The sequence below is a fragment of the Polypterus senegalus genome, chromosome 8, assembly GCF_016835505.1.
Source record: "Polypterus senegalus isolate Bchr_013 chromosome 8, ASM1683550v1, whole genome shotgun sequence".
In the NCBI taxonomy this organism is placed as follows: Eukaryota; Metazoa; Chordata; class Cladistia; order Polypteriformes; family Polypteridae; genus Polypterus; species Polypterus senegalus.
The window spans coordinates 5,001,035-5,024,185 of record NC_053161.1 but is presented as its reverse complement, the minus strand read 5'-3'; the positions used below and the strand labels follow the sequence as shown (position 1 = coordinate 5,024,185).

The following is a 23,151-nucleotide window of genomic DNA, read 5'->3' as shown; positions in this document are numbered from 1 at the left end:
GCTTGGTTAGCTTCAGAAAAGAAGTCATATTCCAGTTGTCCATTGCATTGTTAACTCTCTGCATCAGCTACTACTAACTGCTGTCAAAAGAGCAGGATTCGGATGGTACAACACAATATGTTACCAGTGAAAAAGTGTTGCTATGAATTGTACCTGAGCATGATAGTCATCTTTTCCAACTGACTTTAATGTGCAAAGTTTCCAACACATGGAAGATCCTTGCCATTGGGATCCTTAGAGATTTTTTTATTTTTATAATACATGTCCATCCTTGGGCGGCATGGTGGCGCAGTGGTAGCTCTGCTGCCTCGCAGTTAGGAGAGCCGGGTTCACTTCCTAGGTCCTCCCTGCATGGAGTTTCTTTTTCTACTTGAACAACAGGTCCCATTCTACACCATCAAAGACGTTCCTATTCACTGCAGGGATGTTCTCCCTGTGTCTGCGTGGGTTAGGTGCATTGGCAATTCTAAATTGTCCCTAGTGTGTGGGCTGTCGCCCTGCTTGGGGGTTTGTTCCTGCCTTGCAGCCTGTGTTGGCTGGGATTGGCTCCAGCGTGACCCTGTAGTTAGGATGTAGTGGGTTGGATAATGACTGACTGATTTCCATCCTTCAAACATTTATATCTCAAATTTAATCTTCCAGCAGTACGTACAAATCAGAAAAGTTGATAAAAGATAGTTGCCAGGATCCCCCAATTTTCCTTTAACATTGATGACAGAAACTAGCAACAATGAAGATATAAGAAGTATTTTAAAAAGTTCCTCTATTTGTGGATTCAGAAATTATTCAGACGCCTTCACTTTTTCACATTTGGTTTGTTACAGCCTTGTACTAAAATCATTTCAATTCATTTTTTTCAGGTACTCCAGAATCCTGTTTTCACTTTGACATTCTGGGATATTTAGTGTTGCTTGATGTGGAGATAAATGAATTTGAACGATTTTAGTATAATGCTGCAACGTAAAATGTGAAAAAACGGAATTTATCTGAATACTTTGAGTCTCTGGAACATGACTTGAGGCAATATTAGCAAAGATATCCTTTATCTCCACTTACAGCCCATTGTATCAGGAATTCTGTGATTTCCATTCTCCTTAAAAACATGACTTTAAAAGATTTTCTTGACCATCACTGCAAACAACATATGTTAAGTGCCAAATTAAAAGTATCATTTTTGGGTTGAGTATCCATGTAGGTAAACATGCTGAGACACAGTTACCCTTGTAGATGCTTCCGGATCTTTGAGTGACAACTACATAATGGTTTATGTGATTTCCCAGCTGTCCAAATGGGTTGGGGGTGATCATGAGGCTCAATTTGAATTTCTACATGTTCAACAAACCTCAACCTGGAAACGCAGGTTAAGAAAAAGAATGGATGAATGGATGGATGAATTACTTATGTTCAGAAATAATTGTTGTAACATATTCTGGTATAAATTAAGAAAGGGAAGAAAAACAAGTGTTCATTTTAAGAAAAGTCAACTTATGTTAGCTGTCCAAAGGCAACATACAACAAAGATAATAGTAGAAAACAAAAACCAAAGTTGTTAAAATAAACTTTTTTATATTTAGGACATTTTGGATCTAAAAATATCTATATATGTATGACATACATTTATTGTTTGCAATTTTTTTTCATAATAATTGTGAGATCCACATAGGACATCACAATACAAACACTTACAGTATATTGCCATTCTGATCACAAGGCACAGAATAAACTAAATTCCCAAAGGCAGTGGAGGCACAAGAACCCTCATCTTGGACAGATCACTGACCCATTGATTTCAACATTTAAAAGAAGGTTAAAGGTAACATAATCTTGCTAAAGGAGCTGTCATTCTTTATTTATTTTCTGCCTTTATATTTATAGTTGTGGCTGTTTTTCTTACTAGCCTTATCCCTAGTTTTATGGACGACTTGGTGCCAATTTAGCTTTTGGCATAGCAACATTTCCTACTAAGGAAGCAGAACTTAAAAATAATTATAATAATCTGATCCTAGAGTTATACATACAGTAAAGAGGAAAGTGACTTCAATTAGACTCCACTACTAGAAATAATACAGTAAACCGAAAAAAGACTCCAGTGTAATACAAGAATATAATTATTTTTCTGTTGCACTTCTGATGTCAGATTTGTTATCACAGTTTAATTTGTAATTTTCTTTTCATCATCAAATAAATTAAATTAACTTTAACTTAAAAAAAAAACAAGACAAAAACAAATTGCTAATACAGAGGCTATTTTTCTTCCCCTTTCAACAATAAACAGACTATGTCTCTATTATCATGAAAAACAAGTAATAAAAGACGGTTTCTTTAGATTAAAAAAACTGCATCCTTGGTGATGGAGCACACTTTATTTTTCATTGCAAAGTATATTGAAATTAAATAATGGTGACCAAAGCTCCCTTTAAATCTTATGTGCATCCTCTGATAATCTTTTTTCCTAGCTAGTGTGTCATTTGCTTTATTTGTAACATTTTTATGTAAAAACGTAGTTAGAAAATTCTGATCTCTTGTCACATTTAATCCACTCTTATCTTGTTATAACTAAGTATGCCTTAACATTTTAAATACTAGCTTTCTGACTGTAGTGATATGTTGACAACCATGTATCCCATAATAAAAAAGCAAGCCAGCTCAGTATACATGCTTGAAGACAAAGCTGGTGCTATTTTCTTACAAAATGCCCTTCTAAAAGAATGCCATATGAGAAAATGCCATTTCTGTAATGCACATAAACAAACAGGAGGCAAAAAAAAAAACCATTGGAGACTTTTAAAGAAAGACATCTTTAAAATCAAATAGACTAAATGTTTCTACACCCACAGTGTGTTCTTGATCAAAAACGTTGCATTAGAAGAAAATCAATTCATTGTGTTACCCAGAAAATTGGAACCGACCAAAACAGATGAGCTCTCCCAACATTTTGTCATCAGGATGATTTTCATAGTGTTTCTGTCATATGTGAGCTCTAAAAACAATCTAATATAAAAACAAGTAATTCATGTAAACAATTTACAAATCAATTCAGTTTAATTTACATATCAGAATTGATGCTTCCATAAATATAATTTGCTTTTAGCACTTCTATACAAAACCTCTGTGGTGCATTCTCCCATACTGTACACCATCTGTTACAAACAAATGGACCACCAGAATATACAAAAATAAATGACTCTGTATTAATTGCACTCAAAATGGAGCTCTGCCCTGTTCTGTCTTCTTTTCATTTTTTGCTCTTTACCTTATGTTACATGTGATGGATCCTATGGGGACGGAGCTTCCTACTGATGCTGACTTCTCAGATGTGTTGCCGAGTACAGCACTCACCTGAGCCACTGACACTTCACTGAGCCATTGAGTATTATTCACTGTGCTGCAGCCTGCCTCTCTAGTCATCTTGCTTTGAGGTCTTCATCCTGTTTGTTTTGACCTTCTAGTTTTTGAATTCTTGTTTTTCTCTTAAACTTGTTTAAGATTAGTGTGTCAGATTTTTGGTATCTTCATGGTTTCTTTCTTTGTTGCTTTGGGTGTAACTTATTTGAGTTGTAGTTTGTTTCTTAAATGTCTTTGTGCTCTCTAATGTTGTTCAGTGAAAGTGTTTATTGAAATCAAATTTTCTGGGTTTATCAGTGACAATGTTTGCCAAGTTTTTCCCTGAAAATTCACCATGTGTTGCAGAATATTATCTCAAGCCAGGAAAACACACAGAGTCCAAAGCCTTCTGGTTCCCGTCAGACTTTAGTAAAAGATAATAGCAACATGCTATCAATGGAGAAAGCTGCTATTCCCAGGCCCGGAGACATCTTTATACACAGCATAGATAAGATACTTAGATACTCCTGCTTATGCTAATGGAAAATACCTAATGGAGCTCACCACTTTTGTCTGATCACCCTTCAGTTATGCCCACTTTACCTTTCAATCATGCCTGCTTTCCATTTGGTATTGCTCATTTTCCCACCCATCTTTTGTATCGGCTTTCAGGGTGTCATTTTACATTGGTGGAGCAATTGCAGGTAAGACTTAATGCTTTTCAGTGCATTCCATTGTTTTAACTATGTAAGGCTCTTAACAGTGCTTAAACCGTGTTGGTGGTGAGATTACAACGTACTTTAAAAATAATACATTTTTAAAAAGGTGCAGTACCACATAGTAAAATAAGTGTTTAATTAAAACGAGTGCTTAATTATACTATACATTCTAATTTTTGTGCATTGTGGCAGATAACTGGGGTTCCTGCCCAACCAGGACACCTGGAGGATGGAAGGACCGAAACAGGGACAATACCTCCCCCGGGACACAAGAGGGTAGCCGCCCTGGTTTGCATCCCGGGGCCATGGGACCAGAGCTTAGAAGCTCAACCCTGTTGGGGCCCGTGCCACTGCCAGGGGGTGCTCGGGTGGTTACGGAGCCATGGACTGCAGCACTTCCGCCACACCAAGAAGTGCTGCAGGAAGGTCATCACGGAGCACCTGGAGCACATCCTGGTGCATTGTAAAAGGGGCCGCCTCATTCCATTCGAGGAGCCAGAGTCGGAAGGCAGAGGACAGAGCTTGTGGGAGAGTGTGAAGGTGGCAGTAGAAGAGAGAGGAAAGAAGAATAAGAATAAGGAAAAGAAGTGCTGTGAGCTTATTTGATTGCTGATTTGTGCACTGTGTGCTGGAAAGGCAGTGGTGAAAATAAACAGTGTGTGCTTTTGGACATTGAGTGTCCTGTGTCTGTCTGTAGTCAGGCTGATCTTCCACAGCATACTATATTCTAATTTCTGTGCTAAATTATCCAGTATCCAGTAAATTCGCATAGATATATTTCCATACATGCTGCCAGCTTAGAATGACTTTTCTTTCCCATCTCCCATAATGCTTTGAGAGACCAGTGTGACATCACAGAACTACAGCAGCCATGCTGGATGGGGATTTCATGATCTGATCTGCTTAGTCTGCCTGATTTTCATTGTGAAGGCATAGAACTTTAATGTATGTGTAATGTAAGAGTACTCCACCTCACAGTTTAGAGTGATGCCTAATCTGCATCTACTGACTTCTCAAGTGTGCTGCCGAGTACAGCACTCATCTGCGGGTTTATAAATTTACGCCAATAATGAACACTATATACACATGTGCATGATGTCGCTACCCAATTGGCTGCTTCAGCTAGATTTAAATAAAAAAAACACCTGCAGTATTTTTACTTCAGTGATACATTATCTGACCATAACAAGAGTATTATGAAAATACCTCATTGTTCTGTGATTCATTGTACGTTATGTCTACACTGCTGGATTAAGCATGTTATGCTCCTTGTTGCATTGCAGATTGGGTACTGACAGACATAGCCCACCAAGTATATAATGCTGAAATCTTGTACTACAGGCTTTGTGGGTGTTAGATCTGCATAGTGATAGGAGCTTAGCAGGCACGTAGAGAGAAAGAGAGATAAAGGGCTTGTGGTGTTGTGGACACGGAATATAATTTTATCTCAGAAAGACGTACTGTAGTACTGCTGCCTCACTGTTCAAGTCATATTTTTTGGCCACAATAATGTGTCCAGTATAGCCGGCAGACACTTCCATTGCCCTTAGGATCACCTAAAAGACCATTGCACTATTATAATCCACTCAAAACTAGTTCAGTTTCACCTTCCCAGTTGACTTCAATGCATTTTGCCGGGTTCACCAAAATTCTGGAACATTTTTCATATTTCTGCCACACTCAAGACAAAGTGAATTCAACAGGGTCTGCTCATCACTAGTGTTCTCACTTTTTAGTTTCTTGCTTATTAATTATACTTTTATTCTTTCACTTCTTGTTCACTGACTAATTTGTGTTTTTATTTCTTCTGTTCTTGAGTTATGGTTATTATTTTTTTAATTTGTCATAAAACTTTATTATTTTAGTTTTGTCAATTATTAGGAGAGCTCCAGTGATGGCATCTCTTAAGTCAAATACCGTTAATAGCCATTTGGACAAAGTACTCATTAAATTCGCACAAATACACAACAATAATCACTCCGCCACTCCCAGACGCGTTGCCACCCTTCAACCCAGCTCAGCTCGCCATCTGGGAGCTCTCACAGTCCTTTTATATTCCCTGACCCGGAAGTGTTCCAATCCCCCGTCCATGTGACTCCTATCACTTCCGGGTCAGATTAAAAGTCCTTTTCTTCACCCCAGAAGCACGTCATTCCCCTTGTCCATGTGACACGGACGTACTTCCGGGGCGTATGGCAAATAAACATCGTTCCTCCCTGCAGCGTCATCTAGTGGCCCCCACGGTATCCATCAGGGCTGTGGATAAAAACTCAATTGTCCAGAATTCCCTGCTGGTCTTCGGGGCCCCTCCATGCTGCAGCGAGAGCTCCATCTGGCGGCCTGGGGGTGTTGGCCAGGATGAATGGCCGGCCATATTCCACACACTATACACATGCTATACTATCTATATACAAATCATGTACTGAAAATATTATGTACAGTACAAGGAAATTGAACATAAATTAAATGACTCATAAAATGCACATAATAATAATGCATATTCAGGAAATAAAAGATTTATACTCTTGGTTTGCTTAAAAGGCTGGGGAGAGTGTAGGTTTACTGTATATTATGGTGGTCCGTATATCCTTAGCAATCTGGCATATTGTCCTTGGAAACAGGTCATGGATCCTCCAACAGTATAATGACCCAAAACACACAGCTAAAAGCACCCAAGAGCACTTCTTTGAAGTGATATGCTAGTCTTTTAGCAGTTCTTCAAGGTCTTCTGGTACTGTTAGGCTCTATCCTTGTTATTACACCAAAGAGTCTAATTTGAAATATTGTGTCCAGGGCTGCTCTAGTTCAGCTATCACCATAGGCTTTGAGCTGGGGATGTATATAGCATATCAACATTTCAGTATGGCCAGGGCCAGTGCTGGTTGGAAATTGCATCAAATCCTATAAGATACAGTGCTGCAAATTCATTAGCACATTCAAGAGAGAGTTGTCATGGCTAGCTGAAGGATTTTGAGGGAAGTTTGACATTATCACCTTCAAATAATTACAGGTTATTTTTTTTTCAGTGAGTAGTACTACAAGTTTAAGTTAAAATGTACTGTTATGTGTACCAAGTTATCTATAATCGATGTTTTAGTTCAAGTGGTTGAGACATAGTGGTGGCTTTGGACTTTAAACATGAAATCTTGAGGTTTCGAATCCTGTTACTGACACTGTATGACCATAAGCATGCCAGCTAAGCTACCTGTGCTCCAACTGGAAACATAAAAGTATGTAAGCAATTGTATCTCTAATGTTGTTAGTTGCCTTGAGTAAAGGCATCAGCCTAATTGATAAAATGATAAAAATAATAAGCAACAACATAGTGTAATGAAATTCATAATGATAGAGATACAAAATCAACAAAAGACACACAAAGACTCCAACTTCATGCAACATATTCTATATGTGTATCTAATAACAAATGCTGTGTATTTATTGTATACATACACATATACACACATGAGAACACATCCAGTAGTTGTTAGTGTGACTGGCGGTTTTGTAAACATGTGACCTGTGGACAGAAACTGTGTTTGAATTCTGTGTGACTGCTTTTGTGCCAAAAAGGAGAAATGGAAAAAATACATTTTATATTTTAAAGAATCAATTCTGAACCTAAACATATTCTTCTCACCTTTCTTTTTTTTTTGTTTTCTTTCAGCTGGCTTACTGTGTGGTGCAGTTCATGGAGAAGGATGCAACGGTAACAGAATATGTAAGTGCCACAACTAAAAATATTAGTTTGTTTGGCATAGTTTCACAGGGCTTAGCAAAGCTATGGTATTAATCATTATCCAAAATGATTTAGGATTGATGGTCTTATTATAAATTAAAATAAATACAGGGCTTTGAAAATGTTTAGTTCTAAAATTAAAGAGACCCGGAGAAGGTAGACTTAAGAGAAAAGACAGAAGAACCCACAGTGTCTGCTGGGTATTCATTGACATCTATTCATCCCTTGAGTTGCAACAACAGCTGCTCAGAGTCATGGAAATCTAATGGACTCTGCTTCATGTGAGGCACACACTCTGGGAAAATTGTTTTTTCTTTCCCTAAGGTTATATTTTCTTTGATAGTTTACAAGCCTGGGAGTCCATTTGCAGACCATTAACTTACCACATTTTCCTTTGACCTAAGATTGCTAGAAAAAAACATGTTGAAAAATCTCAGGATTTCAGTACTAATTCTGTGAATGATTTTACATATTTTAAACAAACACATATAACAATTCATATACACAAATCCATAAACAATGCATACAGTGCATCCGGAAAGTATTCACAGTGCATCACTTTTTCCACATTTTGTTATGTTACAGCCTTATCCAAAATGGATTAAATTCATTTTTTTCCTCAGAATTCTACACACAACACCCCATAATGACAACGTGAAAAAAGTTTACTTGAGATTTTTGCATATTTATTGAAAATAAAAAAACTGAGAAATCACATGTACATAAGTATTTGCAGCCTTTGCCATAAAGCTCAAAATTGAGCTCAGGTGCCTCCTGTTTCCCCTGATCATCATTGAGATGTTTCTGCAGCTTAATTGGAGTCCACCTGTGGTAAATTCAGTTGATTGGACATGATTTGGAAAGGCACACACCTGTCTATATAAGGTCCCACAGTTGACAGTTCATGTCAGAGCACAAACCAAGCATGGCGTCAAAGGAATTGTCTGTAGACCTCCGGGACAGGATTGTCTCGAAGCACAAATCTGGGGAAGGTTACAGAAAAATTTCTGCTGCTTTGAAGGTCCCAAATGATGACTGCAGGAATGTACAGAGACATCTTGGATGAAAACCTCCAGAGCGCTCTTGACCTCAGACTGGGGCGACGGTTCATCTTTCAGCAGGACAACGACCCTAAGCACACAGCCAAGATATCAAAGGAGTGGCTTCAGGACAACTCTGTGAATGTTCTTGAGTGGCCCAGCCAGAACCCAGACTTGAATCCGATTGAACATCTCTGGAGAGATCTTAAAATGGCTGTGCACCGACGCTTCCCATCCAACTTGATGGAGCTTGAGAGGTGCTGTAAAGAGGAATGGGCGAAACTGGCCAAGGATAGGTGTGCCAAGCTTGTGGCATCATAGTCAAAAAGACTTGAGGCTGTAATTGCTGCCAAAGGTGCATCGACAAAGTATTGAGCAAAGGCTGTGAATACTTATGTACATGTGATTTATCAGGTTTTTTATTTTTAATAAATTTGCAAAAACCTCAAGTAAACTTTTTTCATGTTTTCATTATGGGGTGTTGTTTGTAGAATTCTGAGGAAAAAAATGAACTTAATCCATTTTGGAATAAGGCTGGAGCATAACAAAATGTGGAAAAAGTGATGCACTGTGAATACTTTCCGGATGCACTGTATATTTATGCACAAATATATAAACATACACACATATACACTATATGTAAATGAGAAACTTCATAGCCCTCTCCAGAGGAGCCTATAAAAACAGCAAGTCTGCCAAAGTTGTGACTAATCCTTTGAAGGATATCAAGCTATCTGAAAGTATGATGTGAAAAGCAAGAATCTATTGGTAGTTTGTGTTACTGAGCACTGCAGTGTGCAGTGCTACTGTATATATATATATATATACACATATATATATATATATATATATATATATATATATATATATAAATACACACACACTAGGGAGTTCTGCCCCCTGCTCAATTTGCTCGCCAACCTCCGTGTGGGTCACTATGTGCTAGCCACTTCGCGGCTCTGCCGCTCGCGTATGGGGAAGCGGATGTACAATTTAAATGGATTGCTATTTTCATGGGAATTGATACATACTGTATGCATAATAGACCTAACTATTTTACATTACAGCGAGTAATTAAACATAGTAAAAAACAGTAAAACGTTATAAATTGAAAGAAAATTATGTTTCATGTTGCGTTAGAGGTATTCGTTGCGTTATACACTTTTGTTTAATTTGGCTTTGAAATTAACATGCAGATACTGCCTGTTAAAATTTTACATGTCAGCATTGTTTGATCAATTTTGAATACAGCTAATCTTGTCCTATAGCACAGCCCATCACTCATACATAAGTTATGCAATAACATTATGATACATCATTGTTTCAACAGTAATTCAGCCGGTGGAAGACTGGACAATGTTAACGTTTTTAGATATTCTAGATAGATAGATAGATAGATAGATAGATAGATAGATAGATAGATAGATAGATAGATAGATAGATAGATAGATAGATAGATAGATATTCTATGGGATATTGTAAGTTAATGTCTTCATCTTCCACACAATCACCACCAAATGTTTCAGCATAGTCTATTGATATGCATCTAACCAATTTGCCATGTAACCGATCAACAATTTTCGTGTTAATTCGCTTGACTTCATCATTTCTCGGTGCTAGGATTGCCCATTTTTTCATTTCTTCTGTTGATAACCCTTTGGGATGAAATTTTTCATTAAGATTTGGACATAATAAGTCTTCTTTTTTTGGGAACTCAAAATGAGGAAAACATAAAAATTTATAAGAGCTGAGAGTGCAGAACCTGTGTCTGACCAAAGCATTCAAACGAATGAGACGTGAGAGGACCATGGGCGTGGGCCGCTAACCGTAAATGATTGAGGGGAGGGCGGAACTTGAAAAAATTTCTTGGCAATAGTCTCATCTTGTAGGACTTGAAAAAATCTCTTGGATTTTCTTTTATAATAGAGAATACACTAGTAGCTTTAAATACAAAAAAATACCCAAAAGTATGAAAAACCAGTGTAGTTTTATTTCCAGATGACTTAGGCTCCATGCACAAGACTACAGCAGAAGCAGACATAATTGCTCGTGTAAGTCCAATAAAGAAAATGTTTAAAATACAGCTCTGCTTCTAATACTGTAAATCACAGGTTGCCAGGCAAGATCTGCAGCCTATATATGAGAAGTGAGAGAACGAGACAAGGTGATAATATGGGAGGAGCACGACCTCTCACTGCCAATGGTGAGACAGAGTAAGAAGTATTGGAGGTGTCTATCTTGCTTTTTTTGTTTTTGTGCTACTGTAATCTGCAGTGAGCGTGAGAGAGCAAGAGTAGCAGAGACATATATCTCCTTTCACGTAGAAGTGCACTCCGCAAACAAACAGTGTGGAAGGTGTGCGTCTTACTGGAGTGAGGTAAAATGAGAGTATAAGAGATGTGTGTCTCACTCTTTTTCAAGGAATCGTGAGGCATAGTGAATGTGAGAGAATCACAGTATGGGAGGAAACATTTTTAGTAATAAATTGCATTGCATTTGTCATTCTAGTTGATTACTTTAACACTGCTTTTACAAATCCAGCACCAAATGGCATAAAACAGAGTCATATGCTTTGCTTGGCATACTACAAACTTTAACACAGTGATCTACATTGATTACTTAGACTGCAATCCGTATTAGATGGGTACCACAGCTAATACTGTATTACACCTACCACCACATGCCTCACTAACTCAAATATTTGCACTTTTCTTACTTTTTATGTTTCACTATCATCTATACTAATAAAAGGCAAAGAAAGCCCTCACTCACTCACTCACTCACTCACTGACTGACTGACTCATCACTAATTCTCCAACTTCCCATGTAGGTAGAAAGCTGAAATTTGGCAGGATTATTCCTTACAGCTTACTTACAAAAGTTAAGCAGGTTTCATTTCGAAATTCTACACGTAATGGTCATAACGGTCAATAACGGTCGACAACATCCGCCATGTTGAACTTCCTTATTTATGGCCCCATCTTCACGAAATTTGGTAGGTGGCTTCCCTGCGCTAACCAAAACCGATGTACGTACTTATTTCGGTGGTATGACGCCACTGTCGGCCGCCATATTGAATTTTCCAAACGTCACTAATTCTCCAACTTCCCGTGTAGGTAGAAGGCTGAAATTTGGCAGGCCCATTCCTTACAGCTTACTTACAAAAGTTAAGCAGGTTTCATTTCGAAATTCTACGCGTAATGGTCATAACGGTCAACAACGTCCGCCATATTGAACTTTCTTATTCATGGCCCCATCTTCACGAAATTTGGTAGGCGGCTTCCCTGCGCTAGCCAAAACCAATGTACATATTTATTTCAGTGGTATGACACCACTGTCAGCCTCCATATTGAACTTTCCAACGTCACTAATTCTCCAACTTCCCGTGTAGGTAGAAGGCTGAAATTTGGTACTTATTTCGGTGGTATGATGCTGCTGTCGGCCGCCATATTGAACTTTTAACAGAAACCGTTGTCTGTACTTATTTCGTTGGTATGACACCACTGTCGGCCGCCATATTGAACTTTCCAACGTCACTAATTCTCCAACTTCCCGTGTAGGTAGAAGGCTGAAATCTGGCAGGCTCATTCCTTACAGCTTACTTACAAAAATTAAGCAGGTTTCATTTCGAAATTCTACACGTAACGGTCATAACGGTCAACAACATCCGCCATGTTGAACTTTCTTATTTACGGCCCCATCTTCACGAAATTTAGTAGGTGGCTTCCCTGAGCTAACCGAAACCAATGTACGTACTTATTTCGGTGGTATGACGCCACTGTCAGCCGCCATATTGAACTTTCCAACATCACTAATTCTCCAACTTCCCGTGTAGGTAGAAGGCTGAAATTTGGCAGGCCCATTCCTTACAGCTTACTTACAAAAGTTAAGCAGGTTTCATTTCGAAATTCTACGCGTAATGGTCATAACGGTCAACAACGTCCGCCATATTGAACTTTCTTATTCATGGCCCCATCTTCACGAAATTTGGTAGGCGGCTTCCCTGCGCTAGCCAAAACCAATGTACATATTTATTTCAGTGGTATGACACCACTGTCAGCCTCCATATTGAACTTTCCAACGTCACTAATTCTCCAACTTCCCGTGTAGGTAGAAGGCTGAAATTTGGTACTTATTTCGGTGGTATGATGCTGCTGTCGGCCGCCATATTGAACTTTTAACAGAAACCGTTGTCTGTACTTATTTCGTTGGTATGACACCACTGTCGGCCGCCATATTGAACTTTCCAACGTCACTAATTCTCCAACTTCCCGTGTAGGTAGAAGGCTGAAATCTGGCAGGCTCATTCCTTACAGCTTACTTACAAAATTAAGCAGGTTTCATTTCGAAATTCTACACGTAACGGTCATAACGGTCAACAACATCCGCCATGTTGAACTTTCTTATTTACGGCCCCATCTTCACGAAATTTAGTAGGTGGCTTCCCTGAGCTAACCGAAACCAATGTACGTACTTATTTCGGTGGTATGACGCCACTGTCAGCCGCCATATTGAACTTTCCAACATCACTAATTCTCCAACTTCCCATGTAGGTAGAAGTCTGAAATTTGGCAGGCTCATTCCTTACAGCTTACTTACAAAAGTTAAGCAGGTTTCATTTCGAAATTCTACGCGTAATGGTCATAACGGTCAACAACGTCCGCCATGTTGAACTTTCTTATTTATGGCCCCATCTTCTCGAAATTTGGTAGGCGGCTTCCCTGCACTAACCGAAACCAATGTACGTACTTATTTCGGTGGTATGATGCCACTGTCGACCGCCATATATTGAACTTTTCAACAGTCTTTGTTACTTATGGGCCCATCTTCAAGAAATTTGGTACACGGGTTCCCAACGCTAACTGAATCCTACTTACGTACATATATATGTCCATAGCCTGCGCCTCGGTCACCGTGTGAGGTGGCGTTGGGTCCCCCATCCCAACGCCTCCCACATTGTTGGCTGCCTGCCTATATAAGACCGTCCGTCACTCCGGTCTCTACATTCCCTTCCTTGCTTCCCACGGATTCACGTCTCCCTACTGATAACTACAGCCTTTTGTTTAATCCACGGCTTCTCGGCTGTTTTATTGTTTGTTTATTACAATTATAGTTATTGTATAGGTATTTTACACTTACTTTACATTGCTCAGGTACCCATTTCCTTTATCATTCCAACCCCCATTACCATGTCTATTGTGGTGATCACTATCGATCAAAGAACTGTAACTTACTGAGTGGTTTCCATACCTGGAGATACTGTACCACCTACCTTTTCCATTCTCTTTGTTACATATTGCACGGCCATATCAGGCTCACTCTTGATATCCGGTGGAACATTCTGTCTTATGTATTGAATGACTGGGACAGGTTCAAGGTGTGGACTGATGACGGTACAGGAGATAATTAGACTACACAGGAGCACTAGAAGAGTGAAATGCTTAAGCCCTTCACCTATTGTTCTGAATGTGAGTTGATGGCTGCCCCTGAATTGTTCAGTTGTCGCTTTCAAGAGTACCGAAATGGCCAAATATTTTACACCTTTCGACAACCGCCAATGCCTCTTAAACATCTTAGATTCACAGGTGACGATTTCAGTAGTGGACACTTTGATGTTTATGAATGTTTAAACTCTCAAAAGCTGGATGTGATTTTATCGATGAAACCGGTTGTGTGCTTACAACGCTTGACAGATGCCGAATGTCACTTCAACACAACAAATCCTGCAAATACTGTCGTAATTGAAACAAACCATGAAACTCAAACCGATTATGACAGCAGGAATCCAAGCTGTGAGATTTCAGACAAGATTACTGTTCACATGGCCAACTGTAAGTTACATGCTCAAGAGTAAGCTCAGCGCACAGCTTGGTCATGTTACAACCGGAGGGCCGAACTGACAACATGGTATACAAAGAGATCCTTAACAAATAATTATTGGCATATCTTCTAGAAAATTTTAATGCAGTACTTCGCCGCTGCGAAGCGCGGGTATTTTGCTAGTTTCACATAAAGCTGAATACACTCAAGTTTAATGTTATATTTAATAGTTATAGGAGCATCTATTCCAAGTGAGAATGATATGTAGAAAGAAAAAGTATACAAAAGGACACAAATAAACAGGATGAAAAACAGGAGTCTTAAAACCTCTTTGGCCACATCTACATATCACACAAAAACATACAATATTTTTTTAACCCACCATCTGTTTCTCTCTGTCATGTAATCCCGGTCTCACTTCCACTGACCAATGAACCTTTGACCGAAAGCACTCATAAGACTTAACCTTTTTTTAGGGATACTCCAGGCCAAGCTTAGAATCGATTCCAGAAGCATAAGGTTAGTCTATGACACAGTGTCATTTTGTTGTCCTTGATAGTATTGCAACTATGAGCCTTCTGAAGACTCAAAAGGCGCAAATCTTTTAGACAGACTTTGTGCTGCCTTATTTAAAAAATAACATAGTCTCATGAAAAAAAAAACCTTCTTTCTGCTAGTATTGACTTATAAAAGGGCAATATGGTCCCTCTTGCCAATGCTGAGAAGCCTCCTTCTTACTTAAGGTCAGGTATGCAGGGCACTTACTGGTTTATCTCCCTTTCTAAAGTCATGGAGGGACTCCACCTTATGTCTCCTTTTTTGCTTTTCTCATTCTCATAACTAATATCTTTCAGGATTCTCTCCCTGTCCCATTCTGCCCTTTCTTGGCTGACAACCTATCACAATATATATTTTAAACAACCATGTGAACATTCTGAATTAGATGTTTCTGTGACTGATTAATTGACATTTCCATATCATTCACCATACAAAGACCCATGAACAATGGCTGTGATAGATTAGTTTAGAAACACAACCTCATGCTCATGTCTGGCCAGGAATGACTTTTAAGGGGAAGCTAGGTAGTGTGAGTGCCTATTATTATTATTATTATTATTATTATTATTTATTCATCATCATCATCATCATGATAATAATAATAATTTGTTATTTATTATTTAAATACTTTAAAGATATTTGTTTGTTAAAGGAAAAGAGAGTTGAAACAGATGGTGGAATCCAGAGAATGCTACTAACTATATTGCTTAATTTTCAAAATGATGAAATAAAACAAGAAATAATGCAAAGCCATGTAGTAATTTCACAAACAGCATCAGCTCCAGGAATTTTTGCGGCTTGAGGCTATAGCTAAGCTGAGGTCTGAGTGAATGCACTGATTGATCATCATTCTGAGATTTTTGGATTCCTTGGAAATATTTTTATGCCTGGCAGTTGTGGTGTGTATATATTATTATGTACAGTTTTTAAAATAGAATTTATCTTGTAAATATCTGTTCATTATACTTGCTTTTGTCACGGCCCGCTTTCCTAAATATAGAACGATTCAGCCCATGTTTCCACATTAGGCACTAAACAGCGGATCTACTTTTTATTTTCTTTAAGGCTTAACAACCTCTTTAAAAGGTGCATCGCATTATAATAGATGATTCTCCCTAAGTGCTATAATAATACGCAGGGATTTAGTGAGACTAGGAGCCCAATTTCCAGTTTCTTAAATTTGCCACTGTTTTTTCTTCCTATATCTATGCAGTGTCTTTTCATGACAGGCAAATGTTATTCTTTTCTGTGAAAGGATTATTTTTTTCCTTGCCTCATTTTTTTCTTTCCTTTTATAGATTATCCGAGGATTGTTAAAATATTGGCCCAAAACCTGTACCCAGAAAGAGGTGAGCATTATGAAGCATTTAAATCAGATTGTTGTATTTATTTCTAAATAAAGATGAAAATTACTTTGTGGGTGATGTATTAATTGTATTGGTCCATCCATCTTTCCATCAATCCATTTTCCAAGCTTACATAATCCAATTCTAGTTTTACTGTTACAAAGACCTTCCTAGATACCACACAGAAAACTTGATCCACAGTGAAAGGACATAAACACATGAAAACAGAGACAGTTCTATATATTTTTAATGAAATATACTGGGATTGTTATTCATAAATATAGATCTGTATTTGTCATGTGGGTATTTAGCTGCACACAACTGTATTTGATAGAATTTTCTGACCATAACCCAAATATTGTAGGGTTATAATTCATGATTACTAAATAAACATTTTTAGAAATATGATCAGTAATCAGATATACTGTTGCCACTTTATCTGTAGGAAATGGCAACAACACATTTAGTGTCAATGGTCAGCTGTCAATAAAGGGATAAAAAGTCATAGCATGTTGCTGGAGTCCAGATTCACAGAAAGAAAGAAACAAAGAAAGAAAAAAGAAAGTCTCAGCTGTAGTGTTTTTAAGAGGTATTTTTAGCAATTTTTACATGACAGTTTGTACAAGATAGTATTACTGGTCTTTGTGTGTCATCTAAGCTCTAGTTCTTGGTAAAACAAAATCCCACCAACACATAAATTCTAACCTAATTTTCATCTTAGTCATTATACTTGAGACTTCATTCTCCATGTACTAACTCCTCTATTTCCCTTGATAAACGTTCAAATTGAGAGTGCTCTGCCTTTTTCTTTATCTGGATACAAGCTGTACTCCAAAATGTAAAAGTATTTTACACCTCATTTAATTCAAAACGATGAAAGAAAATCTGCATGTAATTTCTAATTTGTTAAATGTACTGTGTGTTGGATAGATAGATAGATAGATAGATAGATAGATAGATAGATAGATAGATAGATAGATAGATAGATAGATAGATAAATTAGGAATTTATTCACATCCTTTGTCCTTTTCATAATTTATTGTGAGAAAGAAATAATGCCTGATAGTGAAAATAAAAATCTCTGCTTCCTTCTAAATTATTTCTAAGAAATGTTAAATAAATACTCATATTTATTTTCTAATCGTAAACCCAAAAATGTCAAAGTGACATGACAATTCTGTAGATTTTATGAAATGTGTTAAAAACTTATCAAGCTTCCTCAAACACAAAGGACTTTGTTGGCAGATTTTACGCCTTTAACCTTGACATGGCTAGAACTTCATTTTTTAAAGTCTTTGTATTATTAGTGACTGACCTGTGAGAAGTTAAATTCATGTTTGCTCTGTAGCTTGCAAACCCAGGTTTTAATAATTTTAGCAGATTTTCTAGGCCATTATGTGGAGAATCATCCCAGTATCATAGTACTTTTTAGTAGTTACTGCACTATAAATGTTTTGTTTTAATCATGATGCCTGGTTTTACACTTTAACCCTTGTATATATAGAACTTTTAATAAACTGTATTACATGCCTAGGGTCTTCAAAGATCCAGCATATATTTATATATAAATGAAGCCACAAATAACTATAACTGTCCAAACTCCTCATGAACTCTTTACTTTTTTTAAACTAATTTCTAATACTCAATTACTTTTAACTTTTAATATTTTATATATAATTACACAATCATGGTCAGCTACTCAGCACAGTTACATTTTTGTTTTCATTTCATTGTAGCCCAAGGCACCTTCTGTATCGTTCAGCAGTTAGGCAGTCCAGTGATAATGAACAAATGTGGCATCTTTTGTGTTTTTGTGCACTTTTGCTTCTGTAAGAAGCTGTTTCATGTGATGTGACTTGTCCGGTTTCATTCTGTGCATTTCTTTTCTTATTTATTTTCTCTGTGAACTCGTAAATGCCTACATACAAAGTAACACAATAGAAACTTAGCTTTAATTAACATATTGAGATACAAAGAAATCCTAAAATAAAACATGTTTTCTTTGAACGTTGTTTACAAACACAGCACTTAAAATGTACATCTAAAAATATGGATGCTTTACTGCTTTCAGGGTCGCCAATAACCCTATACTTTTTAGGTGAATAAATCATCATAATAAAATAAACTTACATGATGTGGGCATATTTATGATAGTAAATTGTTGCAGATGAAAGTAATGAGATCCCTAGGGAATTTTGCCCACACTTTATTATAAGACCAGATGAGAACTGTAAACATGATGTCACCGGTCACTAGCATCCTGAGAGATATATACAAGGGTTAATACCACATACACAGGTCAATTTTGTGTCTTTAGACTATCCAGCCTTCATGCACTTGGTTATGTCCCATACCTGGAAACCTATGGCCAATATTTAATGTGAACTTTTTTTCAGCAGTGTCTTCAATGTTGCCGCTCAAGCATGAAACTCTCAATTATTTGGCCATCCAGTTCAACTTCTTTCTATCTGTTTATCTAATAAGAGTTGAAAGGAGATTTATTTTGCACACAGCAGCTGTAATGCATTTTTCCCCTTAATGCTGTGCAGTTCTTTAATTTCTTGAGAGTACCCACAGGCCTCTTGCTGGCGTAGTGCACTATAGTCAGGATACTTAGTTTGGCTGGAATTTGGTTTACCCTTGTAAGATAAAATGTGTTTTTAACTGGCTTTATAATAGACTGTCATGGTTGATTTCTTGTGCATTGTAAAATGGTTGCTCCTTCTTCTGACAGTTGCTTTGCAATTATCTTAGTCTGGATTTACTTTAAATGTTCCATTACTCTGTAGTGGGCTGGTGCCTGCCTTGTGCCCTGTGTTGGCTAGGATTGGCTCTAGCAGACCCCCATGACTCTGTAGTTAGGATATAGCGAGTTGGATAATGGATGGATGGATAGATGTTCCATTATTTTAATGGAGTATCTTTAGAAGAAGTACAAAACAACGGTGTAAATTCCTGGAGAAGGTATTTACAGTACACGATAAGCATGAAAGAAGTACTGGTGGACTTCATTCGAGCAATTGAATCACAAGAATGTGAACATTTCTTTTCTCACATTACACATTACAGTCTTGCTAGTCTAGATACATTTTCAGAGCAATCACTGGGTGTCAAAGTCCATTTTTTATTCTAGTAAGATCAGATGTCCCAAGCTGAAAAGTGTAAAAACTATAATCAATTTTTATAACCCTCAAACATCAGTCTTCTCTCCTTTTTGTTTCTAAAAAGCTATTGAGATAATAATAATGTGTAACACTGAAACCCACTGGCTCTTATACACAGGAACATTGCTTGTAAATTGGCTTTATAAACGTGAAAGGTTTTTACCCTAATATGTTTTTTACAATATGATTTAATTTGTCTCTGTTTTGCCATATAGGTGATGTTTTTGGGAGAAATTGAGGAAATACTGGATGTTATTGAACCATCTCAGTTTGTGAAAATTCAGGAGTCTCTCTTTAAACAAATAGCAAACTGTATCTCTAGCCCTCATTTTCAGGTAAGTGAGGACTTGATTTTTCATAACTAGCTTTGCTTGGTCATTGTTTGCTTTGGTATTAGCAGTACCCTTTACTGGAACCAAGGAGCCAAGCTCAAACCCTGAAAAATAACCTCAGAAGTCTCAGATCAGTATACCTCCTCCACCAAAACTGACAGAAGACACGATGCAGTCCAGAAGCTAGCCTTCTCCTGATCCACATTAGTCCATTAGACTGCCAGATAGTGAATCATGATTCATCACTCCAGAGAATACTTAACCACTGCTCCATAGTCCAATGGTGATGTGCTTTACACCTTTGCAGCCAATGCATGGCATTGTACATAGAGATGTTAAGCTTGTGTACAGCTGCTCAGCTATGAAAACTTGCTCCTGACAACACAGAAAAAACTGACTTTTAAGTACAGAATAGTTTTGTTATGTCTCCAAATATATTCAGTCTATTAATATTATTCTTAATTGCCCTGTTAGGTTGCAGAGCGGGCTCTGTACTTCTGGAACAATGAATACATCTTGAGTCTGATTGAAGACAACTGCCATGTTATCTTGCCAATCATCTTTGGCACATTGTACCGTGTCTCTAAAGAACACTGGAACCAGTAAGTGTTTTCAACTGTTACCTTGACTATATGAAAGTAAAGAAATGGAGTGGTGACTGTTGTATTAGACCTACATAATTGTCTGTAAAAATGTTTGGAGTTATCCTCCCAAATTCTGTGAATGTGCTTCAGATGATATTAAATTGTAGCCATTTTTAGCCAATGTTTGTTATTGCTGTAAAAAGATGTGCTTTACTGTATGAAGTATTTAGGGGTCTGAGCTGGTTACAGGAGTGGATATGATTCTGCCAGTTTTCTTTTATAGTCTTTTTTGGACGCAGGTTTTCTCAGTTTGCATACCGTATAATAAATAAATAGATGCTATGGGAGTTTGTGTATTTCTGCAGCTTAATCTGGTAATTCAAAACAAAGGAAAACACTGGTAACAATATTGCATATGGTAAATTAGCCAATACAGAATATGGATCCATCTTTTTCTTAGCTAATGCTTTATCTACTTTTCCTTGAAATGTGATCATACTTGACAACATGTTGATGAAAAACCCTTCATTCATGTAGACCTAAGACTAGATCCTATACCTTGCCATTGCTTCTTTCAACCAATGGAAGAGTAGCATGAGATTCACTACAGATTTTCATGTGCACATAAGTTTAGGCTTTTGACATTTCTGGTGTAGCCCCTATATTTCTTCATAATGTTAGGCTAGATTAATAGGAAAGAGAGGTGTCATCATCACTTCATAGCAACAGTAAACTAAAGGAACAAAATATTATCGGCTATAAAGAAAACCATAAGCCAAAATGGCAATGCTGTGACATATTTGGCACAATTGTAAAAAATAATCAACATTTGGAAAAAAACACAGGCAGTGCATACTAAAGATTATTTTGTAGTGGACAAGTGTTTGGCCGTTGAAATTAATTTTTCATTTCCGACAATAAAACCAGCTAAAACTACAGGCCTCCAATCCATCATTTTCATGGAGCTACATCCTCATGACGTTGGGCACATCATGAGAGAGTCCATGATTTTCAAGAGCAGCTTTGCAGTATGTACTTTCTACATCAGTACCAAGTGTACTATGTTGCTCCTAAATATTGTAAATGATCAGGATTCAGGCTTATGAAATATTTGTATCACCATAACCTTTTCAGGCTCAAACAGAGATGTCTTGTAACCCAGAAGAGACAAAGATTTATCTACTGCACAACTCCAGCACCAGCAGTTGTGAAAAGAAAATGCAGATCTCTTTATAGGCAGCACCAGATTACTGCACCTTTTAATATCAGTGAGTGCACACATGCTGGAGAACCCAACTCACACCCTCGAGTTTTTCCTGCCCACTGAACTTCATAAAAATGCACCACCTGCTTAGTTCAAAAACTGTACCTCACTAGTTAAACCATTTTTAAAGACTCTACTCATTTAACTTAGTGTGAAGTTTGTAAACTTCTGTTTACCAACTACCTTCTAAATCCAATTTATAATTGTAGCTGCAGTCTGGACTTCATTTTATGTAATAAGAAAAACGTGCATGATAGAACTATATGTGATAATGCTGAATTAAAGAAAAAATCAGTTTAATAGAATAGATCAGGGGTGGCGAACTCCGGGCCTGGAATGCTGCAGTGGCTACAGGTTTTCATTCTAACCCTTTTCCTAATCAGTGCACAGTTTTCACTGCTAATTAACTTTTTCCCCCATCACTTTAATAGCCCTGTTAGTAGAGTTCAGCCCTCTGAATTTATTCCTTTCTTCATTAAAATCCAGTCAAGCAGAAATGAGATGTGAAACGAGCTAACAGATGATCAGCTAAACTGGGGCTTCAAACTCCAACCAATTTCACTCCAATCACTTTCTTAATGAGAAGCCAATTCTTGCTGTTAATTAAACCGGTTATTTAATTCCATGGCTTGTTGCTGCTCTCATTCTGCCACAGCCTACAATTCAAAAACTGTTGTTTATCTGTTCTTTCTAAGAGCACCATCAAAATGTTTTGGTGACCTGAGAGACCAGCCTTACCAAGACCATCACCTCTCTTTAATTTTAGATACTGTGTAAATGGGCACAGGGGAGCTGGTCATGTGGTGGCTTGGTTTGTGTCTCATTATTGTTTGGCTGCTAATTAAAGAAAAAGAAACCGCTATGGGGCCTAAGTCAAGCTAATTAAAATAAGTAATCAGCAACAAAAACTGGTCACTAATTAAGAAGATGGTAAGGATGAAAACCTGCAGCCACTGCGGCACTCAAGGCCTGGAGTTCGCCACCCCTGGAATAGATCATGTTTATTTAACTACCCAAATGTCACGCTTAACATAAAATAGTAAATTGTATGTTATGCTATACTATCTACCTATATAAAATAACAAATTATCCGGTAATGCTGCCAGGCATCTACAAGAGGGTGGGAATGTCCAATGAACAAAGGCAATAAGACACAGTATGAAAGATGAATGCAAGGGCAAGAAGGTACGATGAGCAGTAGCAATAAAAACTACAAAGATGGGTGCCAGGGCAGCAATGTCTGAGTAACAAACACAACAAGATG

General features: G+C 37.6%; 1 protein-coding gene across 1 annotated transcript in view; it reads left to right on the top strand.

Annotated features, from left to right (window-relative positions):
• The window catches only part of ppp2r5b (protein phosphatase 2, regulatory subunit B', beta), a 255,808-nt gene that overhangs the window by 195,352 nt on the left and 37,305 nt on the right, over positions 1–23,151 (top strand). Inside the window, exons 8-11 of the mRNA XM_039760627.1 lie at positions 7,708–7,761; positions 16,496–16,546; positions 19,923–20,042; positions 20,514–20,641. Of these exons, the coding sequence (XP_039616561.1) occupies positions 7,708–7,761; positions 16,496–16,546; positions 19,923–20,042; positions 20,514–20,641 (353 nt within the window). The remainder of the gene's footprint in view (positions 1–7,707; positions 7,762–16,495; positions 16,547–19,922; positions 20,043–20,513; positions 20,642–23,151) is intronic.